We start from the raw sequence: 23,838 nt of genomic DNA, 5'->3' as shown, positions 1-23,838 counted from the left end.
GTGAGAAAATTGTCAAGTCAAGCGGAACGCGACCTGTCAACATCTCCTCCTTCACATTCTCCCGCAACTGGGGGTGCGAGGAAAAGGCTCAGAATTCCGAGCCCACCCGCTGGCGGTGATGCAGGGCAGTCTGGAGCGACTGCTGATGCTGACATCTGGTCCGGACTGAAGGACCTGACAACGATTACGGACATGTCGTCTACTGTCACTGCATATGATTCTCTCAACATTGAAAGAATGGTGGAGGATTATATGAGTGACCGCATCCAAGTAGGCACGTCACACAGTCCGTACTTATACTGGCAGGAAAAAGAGGCAATTTGGAGGCCCTTGCACAAACTGGCTTTATTCTACCTAAGTTGCCCTCCCACAAGTGTGTACTCCGAAAGAGTGTTTAGTGCCGCCGCTCACCTTGTCAGCAATCGGCGTACAAGGTTACATCCAGAAAATGTGGAGAAGATGATGTTCATTAAAATGAATTATAATCAATTCCTCCGCGGAGACATTGACCAGCAGCAATTGCCTCCACAAAGTACACAGGGAGCTGAGATGGTGGATTCCAGTGGGGACGAATTGATAATCTGTGAGGAGGGGGATGTACACGGTGATATATCGGAGGATGATGATGAGGTGGACATCTTGCCTCTGTAGAGCCAGTTTGTGCAAGGAGAGATTAATTGCTTCTTTTTTGGGGGGGGTCCAAACCAACCCGTCATATCAGTCACAGTCGTGTGGCAGACCCTGTCACTGAAATGATGGGTTGGTTAAAGTGTGCATGTCCTGTTTTGTTTATACAACATAAGGGTGGGTGGGAGGGCCCAAGGACAATTCCATCTTGCACCTCTTTTTTCTTTTATTTTTCTTTGCGTCATGTGCTGTTTGGGGAGGGTTTTTTGGAAGGGCCATCCTGCGTGACACTGCAGTGCCACTCCTAGATGGGCCCGGTGTTTGTGTCGGCCACTAGGGTCGCTTATCTTACTCACACAGTCAGCTACCTCATTGCGCCTCTTTTTTTCTTTGCGTCATGTGCTGTTTGGGGAGGGTTTTTTGGAAGGGACATCCTGCGTGACACTGCAGTGCCACTCCTAGATGGGCCCGGTGTTTGTGTCGGCCACTAGGGTCGCTTATCTTACTCACACAGCTACCTCATTGCGCCTCTTTTTTTCTTTGCGTCATGTGCTGTTTGGGGAGGGTTTTTTGGAAGGGACATCCTGCGTGACACTGCAGTGCCACTCCTAGATGGGCCCGGTGTTTGTGTCGGCCACTAGGGTCGCTTATCTTACTCACACAGCGACCTCGGTGCAAATTTTAGGACTAAAAATAATATTGTGAGGTGTGAGGTATTCAGAATAGACTGAAAATGAGTGGAAATTATGGTTTTTGAGGTTAATAATACTTTGGGATCAAAATGACCCCCAAATTCTATGATTTAAGCTGTTTTTTAGGGTTTTTTGAAAAAAACACCCGAATCCGACAAAAAAAATTCGGTGAGGTTTTGCCAAAACGCGGTCGAACCCAAAACACGGCCGCGGAACCGAACCCAAAACCAAAACACAAAACCCGAAAAATTTCCGGCGCTCATCTCTAGTATAAACTATATATTTGATGAGTTGTATTTCCTTGCATGTCATTTTATCATTTGATCATTTGAGCCCAGTTTATTTTGTATGTTTGATTGTCACCAAAATTGAACAAACATATAAAGGAGTCTGGATAAAGGTGCATACACACATTTAGATTTTGGCTATCTTCAATCTTGTCTATACGATATGGACTATGGGCCTAATTCAGTAAGGATTGCAAATTCTGCTAATTAGGAGAATTTGCAATCCTTTTGATGAAGCAGAAATTGTGATTGCCTCGCAATTTCTGCTTCATCGTAGAAATTAGTGAAGTCTTCTGCCGGCCGCAAGAGACACACCGCATTCTTCTCGATCGCGGCGGCTGCGTGTGACGTCACGCAGCCACCGTCATCACGCCCCCAACACCCCCCACCCCCCGTTTGGCTGCCTCCGCCCCCCCCCCCCCAGTTTGCGCCACACCGCCCTCCTGCAACGCTCCGTCTCCTCCCTGGAAACGGAGCGTTGCCCACCCCCCCACCCCCCGCGCCTCTGCCTGATTGACAGGCAGAGGCGATTGCATTTTCTGCGCCCCCATTCCCCGCAGAAAGTGCGATTACATGCGCAGGACGGGGGCTGCACATGCGCCTGCATCTTTTTCTCAATAATTCCAGTTGGATTGTGATCCAACCTGAATTAGGCCCTATGTGTGCTATATAGTCAAAATCGCAAGGATAAATCTCACCGTGTGTATGCACCTTAAAGGGGAGAGATCCATGCTTAAATTATAAGAAATCTGACTAGATTGCTTAGAAGTTAAGCATGGATCTCTCCGTGTGTATGCCCCACAGCGATAGCGAGACATGGCCCCGCGCGTCGCTATCGCTGGTACTAGATCACTAGCACAATCTAGCAGGTCGCTTATTTCACCACTGGGTGAAATGAGCGCCCCCTTCCCCGCCCTCCCCTCGCACAGTACACATCGCGCTGTGCGCTGAGCGGTGGAGAGATGGGTGCTGAGCGGTCTGTAAAAGATCGCTCAACACACATCTCTCCCCGTGTGTATGGAGCTTTGCAGGAGTGTCACGATCGCGAGCAACGCCCCATTTTCATCACTGTGGGGGCTGGCCGGCACTCTGTGAGATGCTGGCATGCCCCCTCTCCCTTTGACTACAGTGAATAGACGTGTGCATGCACACAACGTCTATTCTCTGCTGCTCTGCTAAGTAGAGCAGCGAGTGCAGGAGCCTCCCAGCTACTCCCCCCCTCCCCCCGCGAGACACTGCGGGCCGCAGGTGGGTCAGCGGGACAGTCCCAAAAAACAGGACTGTCCCGCGAAAATCAGGACAGTTGGGAGGTATGGACAAACTAATTTGCTACAATCCTAGAGATCGCCAAGCCAATGCTGAGAAGCGCTGGGCCCTTCCTGGTCCTCTTGAACAAAAAAATAGTACAAGCACTTTTGGCACTGTATAATTACAACTAATAGGATATGAGGTGGAATTACCTGATTTGACTTACAAATGCCAAAATATTATTTTTCTGAATGGCCATCTCTAACTCTAAGTAAGGATTATAAAATACACATGTTGAAAATTAGTTGTGAATTGTATTAAAAAACATGGACAGGAGAGAATTCAGGTAGCTAGAAATATACAAATCTATTTATATGAACCAGCAAAAAATACATACTATGGACAAAAGTATTTGGCCACCTGTTAATTATTAAATTAATGTGTTTCAATCAGACCCGTTGCCGCAGTTGTATAAAATCAAGCACCTAGCCATGAAGTCTCCATTTGCAAACATGTGTGATACAAAATGGGTCGTTCTGAAGAGCTCAGTGACTTCAAGTGTGGTACTGTGATAGGATGCCACCTTTGCAATAAAATGGTTCGTGAAATGTAATCCCTGCTGGATATTCCACGGTCAACTGTAAATTATATTAGAAAGTGGAAACGATTAGGAACAACAGCAACTCCATACCTCCAAACATGACCCTCTCCAAGAGGGACACAATGCTCTGCCCCTGGACTTTTCTCTTAATTTATGATTGCCGGCACTTGTGTTGAACTATGTAATTGATGAGAAAGGTGTTTCAGCACAGGTGCAGGCAATCATTAATTAAGAGGAAAGTCCAGGAGCAGAGCATTCTGTCCCTCCTGGAGAGGGTCATGTTGGGAGGTATGCAACTCAGTCACAAAGCAGAAGACCATGTAAAATCACAGGGTCAACAACTGCTAAGTCGCCAGCACTCTGCTGATTCCATAGCTGAAGAGTTCCGAATTTCCACTGGCATTAATGTAAGCACAAAAACTGTGTGGTGGGAGCTTAATGGAATAGATTTCCATGGCCGAGAAGCTGCATGCAAGCCTCACATCACCAAATACATTGCCAAGCATCAGATGGAGTGGTGTAAAGCACGGGTGTGGTTCATCAAATCGACAGTGTCTAGGTCGACAATGTTTAGGTCGACCACTATTGGTCAACAGTCACTAGGTCGACATGGATGGAAGGTCGACAGGGTTTCTAGGTCGACATGTGCTAGATCGACAGGTCTAAAGGTCGACATGAGGATTTTTTTTTTTTGTCGTTTTCTGCGTAGAGTGACCGGGATCCCAAATTAGTGCACCGCGTCCCCTCGCATGGCTCGCTTCGCTCGCCATACTTCGGGCATGGTGCCTTCGCTCCGCTACCGATTCGCTCGGCACACTTTACCGTTCCAATCGTAGTCCACGTGGATCGTTAAGTATGAAAAAATTCATAAAAAGAAAAAAAATGTGAAAAACTCATGTCGACCTTTAGACCTGTCGACCTAGCACATGTCGACCTAGAAACCCTGTCGACCTTCCATCCATGTCGACCTAGTGACTGTCGACCAATAGTGGTCGACCTATACATTGTCGACCTAGACACTGTCGATCTTCAGACCGGATCCCGTAAAGCACATCAATCGACATTGGACTGTGGAGCAGTGGAAATGTGTTCTGTGGAGTGACAAATCACGCTTCTCTGTTTGGCAGTCAGATGGGCGAGTCTGGGTTTGGCAGATGTCGGGAGAACATTACCTGACTGCATTATGCCAACTGTGAAGTTTGGTTGAGGAGGGCTAATGGAATGGGGCTATTTTTCAGGGTTTGGGTTAGGCACCTTATCTCCAGTGAAGGGCAATCTTAATGCTTCAGCATACCAAGACATTTTGGACAATGCTATGCTAACAACTTTGTGGCAACAGTTTGGAGAAGGCCCTTAACATGCCCCAGTGCACAAAGCAAGGACTATAAAGACATGGGCCCTCATTCCGAGTTGATCGCTCGCTAGCTGCTTTTAGCAGCAATGCACACGCTAGGCCGCCGCCCTCTGGGAGTGTATCTTAGCTTAGCAGAATTGCTAACGAAAGGTTAGCAGTTCTGCTATTAAATATTTCCCTGCAGTTTCTGAGTAGCTCCAGACCTACTCCTAGATTGCGATCATCACTGCAGACTGTTTAGTTCCTGATTTGACGTCACAAACACGCCCTGAGTTCGGCCAGCCACTCCCCGGTTTCCCCAGGCACGCCTGCGTTTTTACCTGACACGCCTGCGTTTTTTAGCACACTCCCGGAAAACGCCAAGTTACCACCCAGAAACACCCACTTCCTGCAATCACTCACCGATCAGCAGTGCGACTGAAAAGCGTTGTTCGGACCTGTGTAAAATTGCATAGTTTTGAGTAAAAGTACTTTGCGCGTGCGCACTGCGGCCCATGCGCAAAAATGCAGATTTTTGCCTGATCGCTGTATAGCGAAAATCTGCAACGAGCGAACAACTCGGAATGACCACCATGGTTTGATGAGTTCGGAGTGGATGAACTTGACTGGCCCGCACAGAGCCCTGACCTTATTGAGCACCTTTAGGATGAACTGGAACAGAGATTGTGATGGCGGGAGGTGTCTTTTTTCCTTTAGAAGCCTCGTACATCATTTGAATTTTACTTATACAGTACCAACCACACTGAAATCAGGCCCATAGTTTATTTTGCTCCTACTATAGTGAACTTCAAAGGGCTGCCAGAGTCCATTTGAAAAGGAACAAATATACAATATTATTAATATTTATTATACCCCAACAGTCTATGTCAGAACTAAGAACATCATAGCACTTATAACATGACAGCATGGTCAGGATTTTCTATAAAAATCGAGTAAGAGGGGAGGTTTGGAAGCTTGTCAGAAGAACCTTCCTGGCTGTCAGGTACTGTATCAGCATTTAGTGATATGGAACATGCAGGCAGTGTGGAGGCCACCCCCAGGGCCGGTGCAAGGTTTCTCAGCACCCTAGGCAAATAGTCAGCGGCCGCCCCTGCCAAAATACCGAGCCCTCAGGTAAAATTTAGGGATAAGATATTAGGACTGTTTTAGCAGTTTGGGTTTAGGTGTCCAGATTAGGGGCTATTATTAGGGAGGTGTGTGTGTGTGTGTGTGTGTGTGTGTGTGTGTGTGTGTGTGTGTGTGTATATATTAGTGATGAGCGGATTCGGTTTTACTCGGTTCTCAAAACTGCATCTTATTGGCTCACGGATGTCATGTGTTTTGGATAGCCAAGAAGATGCCGTTTTGAGAACCGAGTAAAACCGAATCCGCTCATCACTTTTATATATATATATATATATATATATATATATACACACACACACACACACATAGACACACATAGACACATACACACACACACAGTGGTTGAAGTGGAAATTTTGAAGTGGGGGTATGGAAAAGTGAAGGTTGTAATTATGCGCACGCTACTCCGAAAAAAGGGTGCGTGGCCACTTAAAAGGGGGCGTGCCCTTCAGTGTAGTTTACCACCCCTTATACACATTTTGCACCACAATAGTAGGAACCCTTATATTTTCTAGTACTGGTGCCCCTTTCACATTATACCACACAGTATGAGCTGAAAATCACATTATAGCACACTCTATGAGTCAAAAATCACATTATTGCACACAGTATGAGCCGAAAATCACATTATAGCACACGGTATGAGCCGAAAATCACATTATAGCACACGGTATGATCCGAAATTCACATTACAGCACACGGTATGAGCCGAAATTCACATTAGAGCACACTGTATGAGCCAAAATTCACATTATAGCACACGGTATGAGCCGAAATACACATTGTAGCACACGCTATGAGCAGAAATTCACATTAGAGCACACGGTATGACCCGAAATTCACATTAGAGCACATGGAATGAGCCGAAATTCACATTATGCCATGTGGAATGAGCTGAAATTCACATTATGCCACACACAAAGCCACATATCTACATACTCACAGCCACATACAGTATACACACACACACACATATATACATATAAACACACAGCCACATACATATATATACACACACACAACCACATTTACACACACACACTGTCCCCACCCTGACACTCTCCTCCACCAGTTCCCCTCTGCTCACCAGTTGCCAGGTAGCCGGGGGTATCAGCATACGGGAGCCGGAGCAGGGCAGCTATGCTGTGGAGTGGGAGCTGGCCACCCAAGTTGTCATCAGGAGAAAGCCGGAGCTGGGCAGCCGAGCTGTCAGGGGGGCGGGAGCCGGAGCCTTGGCATAATCATGCCGCATGCAGGAGCCGCAGCAGATTTGAAATAGTAGCGCCGCGGTCAGCTTGATGTGGCGGCGGACCGGCGGGGGACAGTACTTGAAGAAGTGTCGGTATAGCATACCGTTGTACACCAGCTCACTTCAGGCACGTATATATATATATATATATATATATATATAAAATTGATACTGCGGCACTCAGAGTCGTACAAAAAGTGCAAAGTGTAGTCAAAAAAATTTACATCACATAGTCCAACATTTCGGGGTGCCTAACCCCATTGTCACACCTTGACAAAGGGGTTAGGCACCCCGAAACTTTGAATTGTGTGATGTAAATCTTTTGGACTACACTTTGCTCTTTTTAAATGACTCCGAGTGCCGCAGTATCAATTCTATATACTATCCTCCGCACTGAGAGCACCGGGCCAATCAACATCCAAAACGGAGTGCCGGGCTGATGGTAATATATATAAAAAATATATATGGAATACATATATACATCTTGGCGCTTAGGATGCCAAAATACTGACAGCGGTATCCCAGAGATTAAAATCCCAACACTTTCTAATTAAGTAAGCTCACCCTGACCCCTAACCCCCCCTCCCCCAAACCCTAACACACCTTTCGCGCAGCCTGACCCTAATTGCCCCCCAGCTTAATCCTAACCCTCCCCGTTGGTACCTAACCACCCCCTTCCTGCAGCCTAAACCTATCCCTCCTTCTCCCCCAGCCTAACCCTCCCCAGGTGTGCCTAACCCTGACCCTCCCCCTACCCGCAGCTTAACCCTAATCCTCCCCCCCCCCCAAGCCTACACCTAACCTCTCCCCTCCCTCCCCAGTCCCACCCACCCCCCACGGCTTACTTCTCTAGGGTCGTGGCAGTTCAGGATCCCAGCATTCGGAATAGCGGCTCCGACATTTAGATTCAAGTTGGGACTCCGGCGTAGGTATTCCGAGAAGTGGCCGGATTCTGAACACAGAGATCCTGACTGCATTCCATATAGTTTTTATGCATTAGCAACTTAGACCCATCCTAACTATATATTTATATATATATATATATATATATATATATATATATATATATATATAACTCTGGATACGACCGGCACTCCTACAGCAAAGGATAGTTACCAGGGTGCCTTCCCGTGGTACCACAAGGCCCAGCAAACAAGAGTAAAGTAAAGGGCGGCACTCCAATGGTTTTTGAAAAAAATAGCTCACCAAGCCAGCTTCAATTCAATCAACGTTTCAGGTGTCTTTATTAGCACCTTTCGTCATCCTGACGAAAGGTGCTAATAAAGACACCTGAAACGTTGATTGAATTGAAGCTGGCTTGGTGAGCTATTTTTTTCAAAAACCATTGGAGTGCCGCCCTTTACTTTACTCTTATATATATATATATATATATATATATATATATATATATATATATACACAGGGTAGTGTGATGCTGTGTGACACTGGGGCTGTAACTCACACTTCTGTAATGTTGCACAGAACCCAACCTCACTCCCCAACCACATAGAAGTCCCCCTGCGTGTCCACAGCACCGGTGGGGGGGGGCAACATGTCGGGATAGCGTCCACACGGCAGTCACGGTGTAGGAGGAGGTGGCTCAACCCCGTCTGCACGGAGCAAACAGATGCAGGCCAGGGAGAGCAGATGCCGGACGCTGACAGGGAGCAATGTATGGTGCAGCGCCTGCACGTACCTTCGCTGCTACTCACCACTCGGCAGGATGAGTGCGAGGTGGGGACAGGCAGGAGGAGGAGGGGGGGGGGGGGGGGGAGTGAGAGACACACAGCCCGAGCTCCCGGTGAAACAACCACGAGAGTCACTTTACCCGTGCTGCCAGTTAAAGAAAGGTATCATAAAGAGCAAGGGGATCCACCAGTGGTTGGGGAAGCCCTCTTCGCATCGGGTTAAGGTCCCGCCCCCCGCCTCCTCCACAGGCTCCGGCAGCTTTGTTGCCTCCTAACCTGGTTTGTGGGCCCAGCGCCGGCGGAGGGAGCAGTCAGATCATCTGCTACATACTCATCAGGTCGGGAGGGTGGGGGGGCAGTGAGCGACACAAGAGGGGCAGATGGGAACAGCTCTAGAGCGGTGGCGAGCACAGAGCGGTCACTTCCTTTTTTTTTTTTTTTCTTTGCTGCACTCAGAGCTGCCCCTGAAGTGTTGCCGCCCATAGGCAGCTGCCTAAAGCTGCCTAATGGTGGCGCCGGCCCTGGCCACCCCTTCCCTTCCCTTAGACCTTTCCTACAACCCACAGAGGCCCAGCCTGTCAATCACACAGAAGCTCCGCCCCTCCAGGCTAGAATGAGGAGTTGCTTCCCTCTTCTTGGTGAGAATTGATGTGTGTATACTGTGTGTATATGTGTGTGTTTATGTGTATGTGTTTATGTATATGTGTTTATGTCTGTGTATACTGTGTGTTTATGTGTATACAGTACATCCAGAAAGTATTCACAGTGATTCACTTTTTCCACATTTTGTTATGTTACAGCCTTATTCCAAAATTTCATAAATTCACTTTTTTCCCTCAAAACTCTACACACAATGGGGGTCATTCCGAGTTGTTCGCTCGCAAGCTGCTTTTAGCAGCTTTGAATAACACGCTAAGCCGCCGCCTACTGGGAGTGAATCTTAGCTTCTCAAAATTGCGAACGAAAGATTAGCAGAATTGCGAATAGACACTTCTTAGCAGTTTCTGAGTAGCTCCAGACTTACTCGGCATCTGCGATCAGTTCAGTCAGTGTCGTTCCTGGTTTGACGTCACAAACACACCCAGCGTTCGCCCAGACACTCCTCCGTTTCTCCAGCCACTCCCGCGTTTTTCCCAGAAACGGTAGCGTTTTTTCACACACACCCATAAAACGGCCAGTTTCCGCCCAGAAACACCCACTTCCTGTCAATCACACTCCGATCACCAGAACGAAGAAAAAACCTCGTAATGCCGTGAGTAAAATACCTAACTGCATAGTAAAGTTACTTGGCGCAGTCGCACTGCGGACATTGCGCATGCGCATTAGCGACTAATCGCTCCGTTGCGAGAAAAAAATAACGAGCGAACAACTCGGAATGACCCCCAATACCCCATAATGACAAAGTGAAAAAACTTTTTTTGAGATTTTCGAAAATGTATTAAAAATAAAAAAACTAAAATCACGTGTACATAAGTACTCACAGCCTTTGCTCAATACTTTGTTGATGCACCTTTGTCAGCAATTACAGCCTCAAGTCTTTTTGAATATGATGCCACAAGCTTGGCACATCTATCTTTGGGCAGCTTCGCCCATTCCTCTATGCAGCACCTCTCAAGCTCCATCAGGTTGAATGGGAAGCGTTGGTGCACAGCCATTTTCAGATCTCTCCAGAGATGTTCAATCCGATTCAAGTCTGTGCTCTGGATGGGCCACTCAAGGACATTCACAGAGTTGTTCTGAATCCACTCCTTTGATATCTTGGCTGTGTGCTTAGGGTCGTTGTCCTACTGAAAGATTAACCGTCGCCCCAGTATAAGGTCAAGAGCGCTCTGGAGCAGGTTTTCATCCAGTATGTACATTGCTGCATTCATTTTTCCCTCTAGCCTGACTAGTCTCCCAGTTCCTGCTGCTGAAAAACATCCCCACAGCATGATGCTGCCACCACCAAGCTTCACTGTAGGGATGATATTGGCCTGGTGATGAGTGGTGCCTGGTTTCCGCCAAACATGATGCCTGGCATTCACGCCAAAGAGTTCAATCTTTGTGTCATCAGACCAGAGAATTTTGTTTTTCATGGTCTGAGAGTCTTTCAGGTGCATTTTGGCAAACTCCAGACAGGCTGCCATGTGCTTTTTACTAAGGGGTGGCTTCAGTGGCGTAACTAGAAATTTTTCTCCCCCAAGCCAAAAAATTCTTCGGCGCCCCCCCCCACCCCCCCCCATAATTGGCACTAGTAAAGGGACAAATATGCGCGCGCCGCCAAAAAGGGTGTGTGGCTTCGTTGAAATAGGCGTGGCTTCGCATAAAGGGGCATGGCATTGCAGGAAAAGACTACCTTATACCCCAGTTTTGCAACCTGCACGCCCAGACGTTAGCCACCACAGGAAAGAAAAATAATCCTGATTCATGCCCCTTACATTATTTGTCATTTTTCCTCCTTAAAGTAATGCCCAGTATACATTATGCCACATACTGCAATGGCCCTTTGACATTATGCCACACAATAATGCACATGACACAATATGCACACACTGTAATGCCCCCGACACATTATGCCACACACCGTAATGTCTGTGACACATTATGACAGGAATCGCAATGCCCGTTATACATTATGCTACACACTGCAATGCCCCTGATACATTATAGCACATACAATGTCTGTGACACATTATGACACACACCGCAATGACCCTGAGACATTATACCACATACCACAATGCTCGTGATATAGTATACAACACACCGTAATGCCTGACACATTATGACACACACCGCAATGTCCGTGATACATTATGCCACACACCGTAATGCCCATTACACATTAAGTTCTACAGTAAGGCTTCTAATTACTTTTAAATTACCTGCTCGTTGCCAGGGGTTTCATGCTCTTGGTTCCATGCACGGGGCCAGGGATTTTCATGCTCAGGGTGTCATGCTCGTTGCCAGGAGTTTCATGCACTGGGTGTCATGCTCGTTGCTAGGGGGTAGTGCTTGTTGGTAGGGCCGTGCTCCCAGTGCCACATATGCCCCCAGTGCCAGATATTCCCCCACAGTGCCAGGTACATGCCCCCAGTGCCAAATATACCCCCCCAGTGCCACATATGCCCCCAGTGCCAGATATTCACCCACAGTGCCAGGTATATACCCCCAGTGCCAGATATTCCCCCACAGTGCCACATATGCCCCCTCAGTGCCTGCTCCCCCCAGTGCCAGATATTCCCCCACAGTGCCAGGCATTTGCCCCCAGTGCCAGATATTCCCCACAGTGCCACATATGCCCCCTCAGTGCCTGCTCCCCCCAGTGCCAGATATTCCCCCACAGTGCCAGGTATATGCCCCCAGTGCCAGATATTCCCCCACAGTGTCACATAAGCCCCCTCAGTGCCTGCTCCCCCCAGTGCCAGATATTGCCCCACAGTGCCAGGTATATGCCCCCAGTGCCAGATATTCCTCCACACAGTGCCAGATATTCCCCCACAGTGCCGCCAGGTACATGCCCCCAGTGCCAGATATTCCCCCACAGTGCCTGCTCCCCTATCCCCCCCCGCCGCTCCTTTGTGTTGGAGGGACACGGAGGGCACAGCGCGCGCCTCTCCCGTGTCCTTCCTGGCTCTCCTGCGGGTCTAATAAAGTAAGTGCCGGTTCGTGAGCCAATCAGAGCTCACGAACGGCACTTCCTTTATTAGACCGGCCGGAGAGCCTGGAGGGACACTGGAGAGGCGCGCACTGTGCACTCCGTGTCTCTCCAACACAGCAGCGGAGGGAAGAGACCGCAGATTGACATGCGGACGCTCGTCCGCATGTCAATCTGTACTAAGTCAGTGGCGCCCCCGCAGCCCCTCGCCCCCAAGCCACCGCGAGGACTGCGGGGGCAGTAGTTACGCCACTGGGTGGCTTCCGTCTGGCCACTCTACCACACAGGCCTGATTGGTGGATTGCTGCAGAGATGGTTGTCCTTCTGGGAGGTTCTCCTCTCTCTACAGAGGAATGCTGTAAGTCTGAAAGAGTGACCATCGGGTTCTTGGTCACCTCCCTGACTAGGGCCCTTCTTCTCCGATCACTCAGTTTAGATGGCCGACCAGCACTAGGAAGAGTCCTGGTGGTTACGAACTTCTTCCACTTACGGAGGATGGAGGCCACTGTGCTCATTGGGACCTTCAAGGCAGCAGATATTTTTCTGTACCCTTCCCCAGAGGTCTACAGACAATTACTTTGACTTCATGCTTGGTTTGTGCTCAAAAATGCACTGTCAAGTGTGGGACTTTATATAGACAGGTGTGTGCCTTTCCAAATCATGTCCAATCAACTGAATTTACCACAGGTTAACTCCAATTAAGCTCTAGGAACATCTCAAGGATGATCAGTGAAAACAAGATGCACCTGAGCTCAATTTTGAGCTCCATGGCAAAGGCTGTGAATACTAATGTACATGTGATTTCTTAGTTTTTTTATTTTTAATAAATTCGCAAAAATCTCAAAACATTTTTTTGCACATTGTCATTATGGGGTATTGTGTGTAGAATTTTGAAGGAAAAATTAATTTATTCCATTTTGGAATAAGGCTGTAACATAACAAAATGTGGAAAAAGTGAAGCGCTGTGAATACTTTACGGATGCACTGTATGTGTGCATATGTCTGTGTGTTTATATATATGTATGTGTATATGTGTGTGTTTGTGTGTGTAAATGTGAGTGTTTGTGTGTAAATGTATTTATATGTCTGTGTGCATATATGTGTGTTTATGTTAGAGATGAGCAGGTTCGATTTTACTCTGAATTACTCGGATCTCAAAATCTTATTGGCTCACGGATGTCACGTATTTTGGATAGCCAATTTGAAGAATCCAGATAAAACCGAACTTAATTCTGGCGTTAAGATTTGAGTAAATCAGAACCCGCTCATCTCTAGTTTATGTTTATACGTGTATGTCTGTGTATATATGCGTGTACTTGTGTATGTATGTGTGTATATGTGTGTTTATCTGTATATTTCTTTGTATACAGTATGTGTATTTGTGTGGATGTGTATATATGTGTTTATGTGTATATGTCTGTGTATGTGTGTATATATGTGTCTTTATGTATGTCTGTGCCTATATGTGTGTGACTCTATCTATCTATCTATCTGTCTGTCTGTCTGTCTGTCTGTCTGTCTATCTATCTATATAGGTGTGGTGGTGGTGGGAGGCGTCGTGACATGACCCTGCTCCGGGTGTCATGTCTCCACGCTACGCCTCTGGTGTAGAGGATTACAGAATAATTACACCAATTTAAGTTGCAACAGGTAATTATAGCGTAATTGACTGCAAATTTTATCCTGTGAAGCAAGCAGTTTAATCAACAACTGACCAATAATAACTCCACAGATCAGGATATCATAGTTGGGTTGCAGTATCTATGCTGCTTATCACCCCTAGCAATGAACATTTACAACTTCAGTTATGCAAAGAGTACGGGCAATGAACTGCTGTGCAGTGGTAGAAGGTGAAATGGTCAGATGAGTCGTCTTTCACCATGTTCTCCTCAAACAGACAAATTAGCCCGTGGTGCCAAGCTAAAGAACAATCCAGACCTGACTGCCTGTTTCCAACAATGTAGGTTTCTGGTGGTTCTGTAATGTCGTGGTACCATTTCTTGCCATGGTTTGGAAGCAGATATTCACTAAGGTCAATACTAATCACTAAAATGATACTACTGAATGATCCTCTTCACCCAATGTGGCAGGTGTCTTCCTTCCCCCAATCCACAGAGAACGTGTGGTCGCTAATCCGTTTGATGCATCACACTAATGTTATCCATATGCATATATAGACTATTCGAAACCTTAGTATATTCCACTACCATCAACCATGAGGCGGCCAAGTGTCATTCTTGTCAAAGAATTGTGCCATCCCTCCTACACAATTTAGACATTGGCAGATTTCCATTGAGTATGCAGAACCTAATGATACATGGTAAAGCCTGGTACAATCCTAACAAGATACTGGCTACATGGTGAAAGGTGGGACACGTAGAGTTTGACATGAGACGAGGCTGTTATAAAAAAAAGGTTGCTGTATGTTGTGAGGATACTTAAGGGTAATAGTGAGGTGGGTGGTATAGCAGAATGATAGTTAAGAGGAGGTAAATGGGGTTCAATAAAATATAACTCACAAGGAGTACTCAATGCAGATAGTTACCTGCAAATTCGTTGAAGTGATTTGCAATGTCATAGGCCTGGTAATTGTAGCCAGCATATTCATAGTCAATAAACCGGACATAACCTGAGAAGAAAGACAAGAGAACACCATTGAGTAGTGGTAAACTCATTTATTGCAACCACTTTTATCACATGGGTGTGATATTATACTCACCTTCTTCTTCATTGTAGATTACATTCTTACATAATAAGTCATTGTGGCAAAGAACTATAGGGGATTTGAGGGATGGCAAGTAGTTCTGCAGCCAGATAAATTCTTCTTCCAGCACCTTCAAGCTGGGAACCTCTCCTGGTAATCTACAGTGAGTTATAATAGACTGCTTTATTATTGCGTATGAAAATGGAGCTTTTGCCCTATATTTCTTCACGGGTGTGGTATGTAGGGTCGACCACACTTAGGTCAACCACTATTGGTCGACAGTAACTAGGTCGACAGGGATTCTAGGTCGACATGTTCTAGGTCGATAAGTCAAAAGTTCGATATGAGTTTCTTTCTTTTTTATTTTGTTTTCTCCGTACAGTGACCGGCAACCCCAATTAGTGCACCGTGTCCCCTCGCATGGCTCGCTTCGTTCGCCATGCTTCGGGCAAGGTGCCTTGCTGCGCTCTGCACAGGTTACTATTCACAATCGTAGTCCACGTGGATCGTTAAGCATGATATAGTTCAAAAAAATAAAAAATTGTGAAAAACTCATGTTGACCTTTTGACCTGTCAACCTAGAACATGTCGACCTAGAGACCCTGACGACCTAGAAACCCTCTCGACCTAGTTACTGTCAACCAATAGTGGTTGACCTAGACATTGTCGACCTAAGTGTGGTCGACCTAGAGACAGGATACCCTTCTTCAGACCCTATATTCATAGTGTCATAGCACATCACAGCAACACAAGAATTTGCACATTTTTTAAAGTCTTGTCTTCAGGATGCTAAATAAAATGCTGTAAAAATATCCATAACGAGCATGCCTTTAGCAGTGTTCACCAAGCATTCATACCCTGGGAGATGTACTAAGCTTTGAAAAGTGATACATTTTACAGTGACAAAGTACCAGCCAACCAGCTCCTTTCATTTTTTAAACCCAGCCTGTAACATGGCAGATAGGAGCTGATTGGCTGGTACTTTATCACCGTGAAATGTATCACTTTTCAAGACTTAGTACATCTCCCCATGAGCCATATTTAAGTAGAAAATTGCAGGTAAGCCTCGTGAGTAGTATCTATTCACAAGGCTGTAACTGGTATTTTAGCATTCTGGGTAGGTGGCCATTTTAATACACCCTATATTTACCGATACTACTCCAATCCAAATGCCATCAGTAAAACGGAATTAAATTTAAAAGCTAGGACCTAGAAGCGTCTTCCTGTTGCCCATGACGACCAAAACTATTCCTTAATCTCCCTTTTCCTAAATAAGAACTATGTTCTTGTCAATATGGCTTCTAGCAATACATTATAAAAATGGAATTTATCTGTCAATCAGCTGCAGAAAATGTTTGTGATTATATGGGAATACCAATGCTTAGGGATAGCCATATAGTTCCTCATAGTTTCTTGGCTCTACTAATCTCTGTTAGGTAGCACAAATCTACAGACACAATGGGGGTCATTCCGAGTTGATCGTAGCTGTGCTAAATTTAGCACAGCTACGATCAGGCACTCAGACATGCGGTGGGACGCCCAGCACAGGGCTAGTCCGCCCCGCATGTCAGTGCCAAACCCTTACCCTCCCCCCCCCCCCCCCCCCCCCGCAGAAATGCTTTTGCATCTCAGGACTTACTCCCGGCTAGCGCAGCTCCTGCGGCTGGCCGGGAGAACCTCTTCGCTGCCCCGGGTCGCAGCGGCTGCGTGTGACGTCACGCAGCCGCAGCGGCCCGCCCCTCCAACGGTCTGGCCACGCCTGCGTTGGCCGGACCGCGCCCCCCTAAACGGCGGCTTAACGCGGCCGTCCAGCCCCCTCCCGCCCAGCGACCGCCTCTACCTCAGAGGCGATTGCTAGGCAACGACGGATTTCGGCCGTCTGCCATGCGCTGGCGGACTGCGGCGCATGCGCAGTTCCGACCTGAATGCTGCGATAAACTGCAGCGAGCAATCGGGTCGGAATGACCCCCAGAGTGACTGTGGCTGCACTACATGGACTGTTATACTTGGTGCCACTACAGCAGGGGTGGCCAAACAGTCGATCACGATTGACTGGTCGACCGCGGACATGCAACCAGTCGATCGCGATCCGCCGCCCATCCACAGAGGTGAGAGCGCAGCGCGCGCCTCTCCTGCCTGCCGGCCTGCCCCTCAGTCTGGTCTCCGGCGGTGACAGCGGAGTGTATATCTGAAATCAGGCGCTGGTTCCTTAGACAATCAGAGCTTGTGGACCAGCGCCTGATTTGAGATATACACGCTGCCGTCACCGCCGGAGACCGGACTGAGGGCCTGGGGCAGGGTGGCAGGCTGGAGAGGCGCGCGCTGCACTCTCCTCACCACAGCAGCAAAATGGTGAGCAGCACTATGGGAGCATATGTGGCACTGTGGGCACATGGCACTGAGGGGACATATGTGGCACTGTGGGGGCATATCTAGCACTGTGGGGGATATCAGGCACTGTGGGCACATGGCACTGTGAGGGCAATCTAGCACTGTGGGGGATTTCAGGCACTGTGGGCACATGGCACTGTGAGGGCATATCTGGCACTGTGGGAGCATATCTAGCACTGTGGGGGCATATCTAGCACTGTGGGCACATGGCACTGTGGGCATATGTGGCACAGTGGGGGCATATGTGCACTGTGGTGGCATATCTGGCACTGTGGGAGCATATCTAGCACTGTGGGGGCATATCTGGCACTGTGGGGCAGATCTAGCACTGTGGGGGCATATCTGGCACTGTGGGGGCATATCTGGCACTGTGGGGGCATATCTAGCACTGTGGGCACATGGCACTTTGAGGGCATTTCTGGCACTGTGGGAGCATATCTGGCACTGTGGGGGCATATCTGGCACTGTGGGCACATGGCACTGTGGGGCATATCTAGCACTGTGGGGGCATATATGACACTGTGGGGGCATATGTGGCTCTGTGGGGGCATATGTGGCTCTGTGGGTGCATATCTGGCACTTTGGGCACATGGCACTGTGGGGGCATGTGGCACTGTGGGGGCATATCTGGCACTGTGGGAGCATATCTAGCACTGTGGGGGCATATCTAGCACTGTGGGGGCATATCTGGCACTGTGGGGGCATATCTGGCACGTTGGGCACATGGCACTGTGGGGGCATATCTGGCACTGTGGGAGCATATCTAACACTGTGGGGGCATATCTGGCACTGTGGGGCATATCTAGCACTGTGGGGGCATATCTAGCACTGTGTGGGCATATCTGGCACTGTGGGGGCATATCTGGCACGGTGGTGGCATTTCTGGCACTGTGGGAGCATATCTAGCACTGTGGGGGCATATCTGACACTGTGGGGGCATATCTGGCACTGTGGGGGCATATCTGGCACGTTGGGCACATGGCACTGTGGGGGCATATGTGGCACTGTGGGGGTATATCTGGCACTGTGGGAGCATATCTAGCACTGTGGGAGCATATCTAGCACTGTGGGGCATATCTGGCACTGTGGGGCATATCTAGCACTGTGGGGGGCATATCTGGCACTGTGGGGGCATATCTAGCACTGTGGGAGCATATCTAGCACTTTGGGGGCATATCTGGCACTGTGGGGGCATATCTGGCACTGTGGGGGCATATCTAGCACTGTGGGGGCATATCTGGCACTGTGGGGCATATCTAGCACTGTGGGGGCATATCTGGCACTGTGGGCAAATGGCACTGTGAGGGCATTTCTGGCACTGTGGGAGCATATCTAGCACTGTGGGGGCATATCTAGCACTGTGGGGGCATATCTGTCACTGTGGGGCATATCTAGCACTGTGGGGGCATATCTGACACTGTGGGGGCATATCTGGCACTGTGGGGGCATATCTGGTACTGTGGGGGCATATCTGGCACGTTGGGCACATGGCACTGTGGGGGCATATGTGGCACTGTGGGTTGCATATGTGGCACTTTGGGAGCATATCTAGCACTGTGGGGGCATATCTGGCACTGTGGGGGCATATCTGGCACTGTGGGGTATATCTAGCACTGTGGGGGCATATCTGGCACTGTGGGGGCATATCTGGCACTGTGGGGACATATCTAGCACTGTGGGCATATCTGACACTGTGGGGGCATATCTGGCACTGTGGGGGCATATCTGGCATGTTGGGCACATGGCACTGTGGGGGCATATGTGGCACTGTGGGGGCATATGTGTATCTGGCACTGTGGGGGCATATCTGGCACTGTGGGGGCATATGTGTTTGAGGTTTTTACCTGTGGGGGCCAATGCGTGATTTCGTGCAAGACAGTCATTACACCCTGTGCAGCAAGGCTATGCCCCTTTTTTGTTATACCATGCCCACTTTTTTGTTATGCTACGTCCCCTTTTTGTTATACCATGCCCCTTTTTGGGCGCGCCCCATAGGCGCATGCTATTATACCACCTAGGTAGGTCACAAAAGCTTTTCAGCTGTCAAAGTCTGTCACCGACTCAAAAAGTCTGCCCACCCCTGCACTACAGTATTTACTTGACTGCATATATGTACATTGTAACACTATGTGAATGTAATTACTCCATTGTTGTTGATTTTGCAATCAAGTATATGTCATAATAGTTATTTTCTTTTTTTTCTTTTTATCTATCGAATGAAAAGAATGATGAGACTTTACTCCAGTATTCCTCAATGTAGTTTTTTCTGTTAGCCCATCTATGCCAAAAAGATTTTAGAAGATAACTTAATCCTACAACTGGTGCACTATCTACCATGTACACCACATGTGGTAAAAAGGAACCATTACATCCAAATCTCTAACATTCATTTCATTAGGATAATCTGAATAAAGAGAATGCAGTTTCTCAGGTAACCAATAAGCCTGGAGAATAATCTCATTCATATTCCAAAATCATTAACTGAGTGACTATAAAATGTCACACATATTAAAAAGCTCATATTTATGGTGTTCAAAGTAAGTCAAATAGTTGTGCACATACTATAATACTTTATTAAGGCTGCAGCAACCTTTGAATCACTATGATTATCTAAATATTTAACTTTAAAATACAAATGTGGCCCTGGGGGCTGGATCAGATATATGGCCTGCTTGTTTGTTTTTCAATTTGATTTAAAAATGTTTTGCTATTGTAGAAACTTGAAAGTGCTCAAATACAACTTGGCCAAGGACAAATAATACCCTTTCACAGGATTCTAAGAGGGGAATCCAATTAGCCGCAGCTAATTATCTGGGCCACCGATTCAATTAGCGTGTTTGCCTCACATGTTAAACTACACAGGGAGACTTTTCCTTGCAGCTTCAGCATCTGCATCTATGATAAAAAGGCACCCTCTGGGGTTTAACGCACAGGGAAACCCATTTATTCTGCATTTTACGCAGAATCCACGGGGTAGTGCACATTCACCATGTGTTTACCATGCGGGGAAAGGCTGTTTTATTGAATAGCTCCGGGTGTGAAACTCAGAGATATTCACCATGCGGCAAACAGTACAGCTAATTGGATTGCCCCTTATTTATAATTACTCTTAAGGGGGGTACACACGGAGAGATCAGTGCTTAAATTCTAAGCAATCTAACTAGATTGCTTAGAAGTTAAGCACTGATCTCTCCGTGTGTACCCCCCACAGCGATAGCGATGCACGGCCTCGCGCGCCGCTATCGCCAGTGCTACATCAATCTAGCACGTCGCTCATTTCACCCGCTGGGCGAAGTGAGCGTCCCCCCCCCCCCGTCCGTCCCCCTCGCTCAGCGCACATCGCGCTGTGCTGAGTGGGGGGGGGGGGAGAGATATGTGCTGAGCGGTCTGTGTTAAGATTTCTCAGCACACATCTCTCCTGTCAGTACTGGACTTTACCCAGTTAGTGCAGCCCTAGAATTGAGGAAACAGTAGAGGAATAGAGTGAAGCGCCTTATAGTGTATATCACACTATATCTTATACCACAAACTATAGTGTGCACTGGTCGAACAGAGTGAAGAAAAAAGATTTAAAAAAATAATATCTTATCTTTGAGTGTGTCAGGGAGATGTATCAATATTTTCTTGCATGAACTCTATAAGATGCTTCCTGTCTGCACAGGGGATGGACAATCCGCAAATCTGGCAATGTGTAGCATTGTCCTCCTCAATGCCCAGCCAGCAGGGCCAGAACACCAGCCCGGAGTGGGAGCACAGTCCGTATGGGATTAGTACTAAGAGGGAGGAGCCGGGGAGAGCAGCAGGGCGGATACACACATCCGCTCTGCCTTGTATTCGCCCTAATGCTCTCCCTGGCTTGATTTCAATCACAGGTCGAAATCAAGACAGATGGGATCAGTCTATAATAGCGCGACAGACGGCTGAAGCCGTCATACCATAAAAAACTTTTAGTTTTTACAAGTAAAAAAAGAATATAAAATAGAAAGGGCAATATTGGCACATGGTTGCCGCCAAATATACAACTTCCGGAATGACCATTTCCTGTTTTAAATGGAGGAATAATAAAGTTTTTTGAAAGTTTTTTTAAATTTTAACAAATAAAAAGGAAAAGGAAATAACACTCCCTCATCCTTGACAAAGGGCGCCAAAGCCCGAAACGCGTTGGAGAGAGAGAGAGACGGAGGAAGGAGACGCCGTTACACGTCATCGTTGGACGCACAGCAGAGCAACCCGCTCGCATACCGCTAACTGGCGATGAGGAAACCAGGTCCGGAAACCGAAAGCAAGCCGCGGTCAGCGGCTTACAAGGTAGGGACAGCAGGGCTAGACAGGACGGGACAGCTCTACATAAACATCACTTACTTCTATTACTGGACCAATTTACATTTGGAATTGTTATGCACACCAGTGCCAGCAGGAATGTACCGGTGTCTGAACGGTGAGGGATGCGAAACAAACGAACTCACAGACAGACTGGGGAATATGACATTACATACACAGAAGGTGATAGGGTAACAAAATAAACACAAAGTGAACAGAGAAGCCCAAAGGCTAAGAAACTGGGTGTCTCCCTAGTATTAGGAATGCTCAGATGGAAAGAAGCAAGATGTAGTGATTTAATACGTAGAGAACCCGAAATGCTGTTGCTAAGGGCAACAGCAAAACCCTAAAGGGTTACCAACGGATGTGGCAGTAAACTCCTTGGTCAGAGATGGAATAATAGACACAAGGAGAGTCTCCACAATCCTAGTCCTCACTTGCAGTGCACTGGTTCAGCTTACTGCCACTAAACTGACACCTGAACACCTTGCACAGTGAGACAGGATTTTGGCAGGCAAGTCTGAGAATACAGCCGCAAACCTGCTAGGTTCACAGAGTAGCAAAAGAACCCCAGCAGGTTAAACGACTGACTCCAGTCTTGCTGCTAGGTCTGGATTGGCAGAGTGTAATACCAAATCCCAAGGCCTATTTGCAGTAAGCAACAAACAAATACAAAGTTTACACAGTACTAGCTAGCTTTCAGGAACTGACTAACCAACAAAGATTCAGCAGCATCTGCCTAACCTGAGAAGAGGGTTTATATAGCAGGTGCTGTCCACGCCCCACTCAGACCTCACAGACTGTGAGCACAAAAACCAGCACAGGATCCCCTGCCGTGCACAGAGCCTGTAACCACTGCACAGCAAAAGACCCGAACCGGAGTATCAGCTACGCTCAGGTTACTCCGCTAGCACTTGTCTCCCGGTTGCCATGACGACGTGGCAGCACAGAGCAGGAGACCCTAACAGTACCCCCCCTCTGACGAGGGGTCAAAGAACCCCTACCACCGGGTTTATCGGGGAACTGCGAGAAGAAAGAGCGTAACAGTCTGGGGGCATGAAGATCACAACTGCGCACCCACGACCGCTCCTCCGGGCCATACCCCTTCCAGTGCACCAAAAATGACAGCCGACCCCGAACCATCTTGGAGTCAAGAATCCTTTCAACAACAAACTCCCTCTGGCCATGTATCAGAAGAGGGGAAGGTCTTCCACTGGAAGAAGGATTACTAATCGCCCGTTTTAAAAGGGAACAATGAAATGTTTTATTGATACCCAAAGAACGGGGTAGATCTAACTGAAATGCCACCGGATTGATAACCCTAATGATCTTATAAGGACCGATGAACCGGGGGCCTAACTTATGAGATGGCTGTCTCAACTTCAAATTCTTGGTAGACAACCAGACGAAGTCTCCTAATTTGAAGCTGCAGGGTCTTTTCCGCTTATCAAAAACCCTTTTGGTCACTAATGACACAGACACAAGGGCTTTCTTCACTTTCCTCCAAATACCTCTAAGGACCGAAACCACAGAGGAACCACCAGGCGTGGAGTCCAGGGGGTCAAAAGAATTGGCCTTAGGATGATGCCCATACACACAAAGGAAGGGAGAGATCCCTGTAGCAGAGTGAGCCGCGTTGTTATAGGCAAACTCCGCCATGGACAGATGAGCAACCCAGTCAGTCTGACACTTGGAGACATAACACCTGAGGAACTGCTCCAAGGACTGGTTCACCCTTTCAGTCTGCCCATTAGACTGCGGATGGTAGCCTGACGACAAGCTGACAGAAATCTGGAGATCGGAACAAAATGCCCTCCAGAATTTGGCCACAAACTGGGATCCGCGGTCAGAGACCACATCAAGTGGCAACCCGTGGAGACGCACAACATGCAGCATAAATAATTCAGACAGGCGT

At 47.7% G+C, this 23,838-nt stretch overlaps 1 protein-coding gene across 1 annotated transcript in view; it reads right to left on the bottom strand.

Annotated features, from left to right (window-relative positions):
- ETNK2 (ethanolamine kinase 2) overlaps nucleotides 1-23,838 on the bottom strand; it is a 195,774-nt gene that overhangs the window by 49,123 nt on the left and 122,813 nt on the right. The window contains exons 4-5 of the mRNA XM_063955257.1: nucleotides 15,228-15,370; nucleotides 15,054-15,137 (exon numbers count right to left, since the gene is read on the bottom strand). Of these exons, the coding sequence (XP_063811327.1) occupies nucleotides 15,054-15,137; nucleotides 15,228-15,370 (227 nt within the window). The remainder of the gene's footprint in view (nucleotides 1-15,053; nucleotides 15,138-15,227; nucleotides 15,371-23,838) is intronic.

Source organism: Pseudophryne corroboree, chromosome 2, assembly GCF_028390025.1.
Source record: "Pseudophryne corroboree isolate aPseCor3 chromosome 2, aPseCor3.hap2, whole genome shotgun sequence".
Taxonomy (NCBI): domain Eukaryota; kingdom Metazoa; phylum Chordata; class Amphibia; order Anura; family Myobatrachidae; genus Pseudophryne; species Pseudophryne corroboree.
This window is presented reverse-complemented; position numbering and strand designations above follow the sequence as displayed.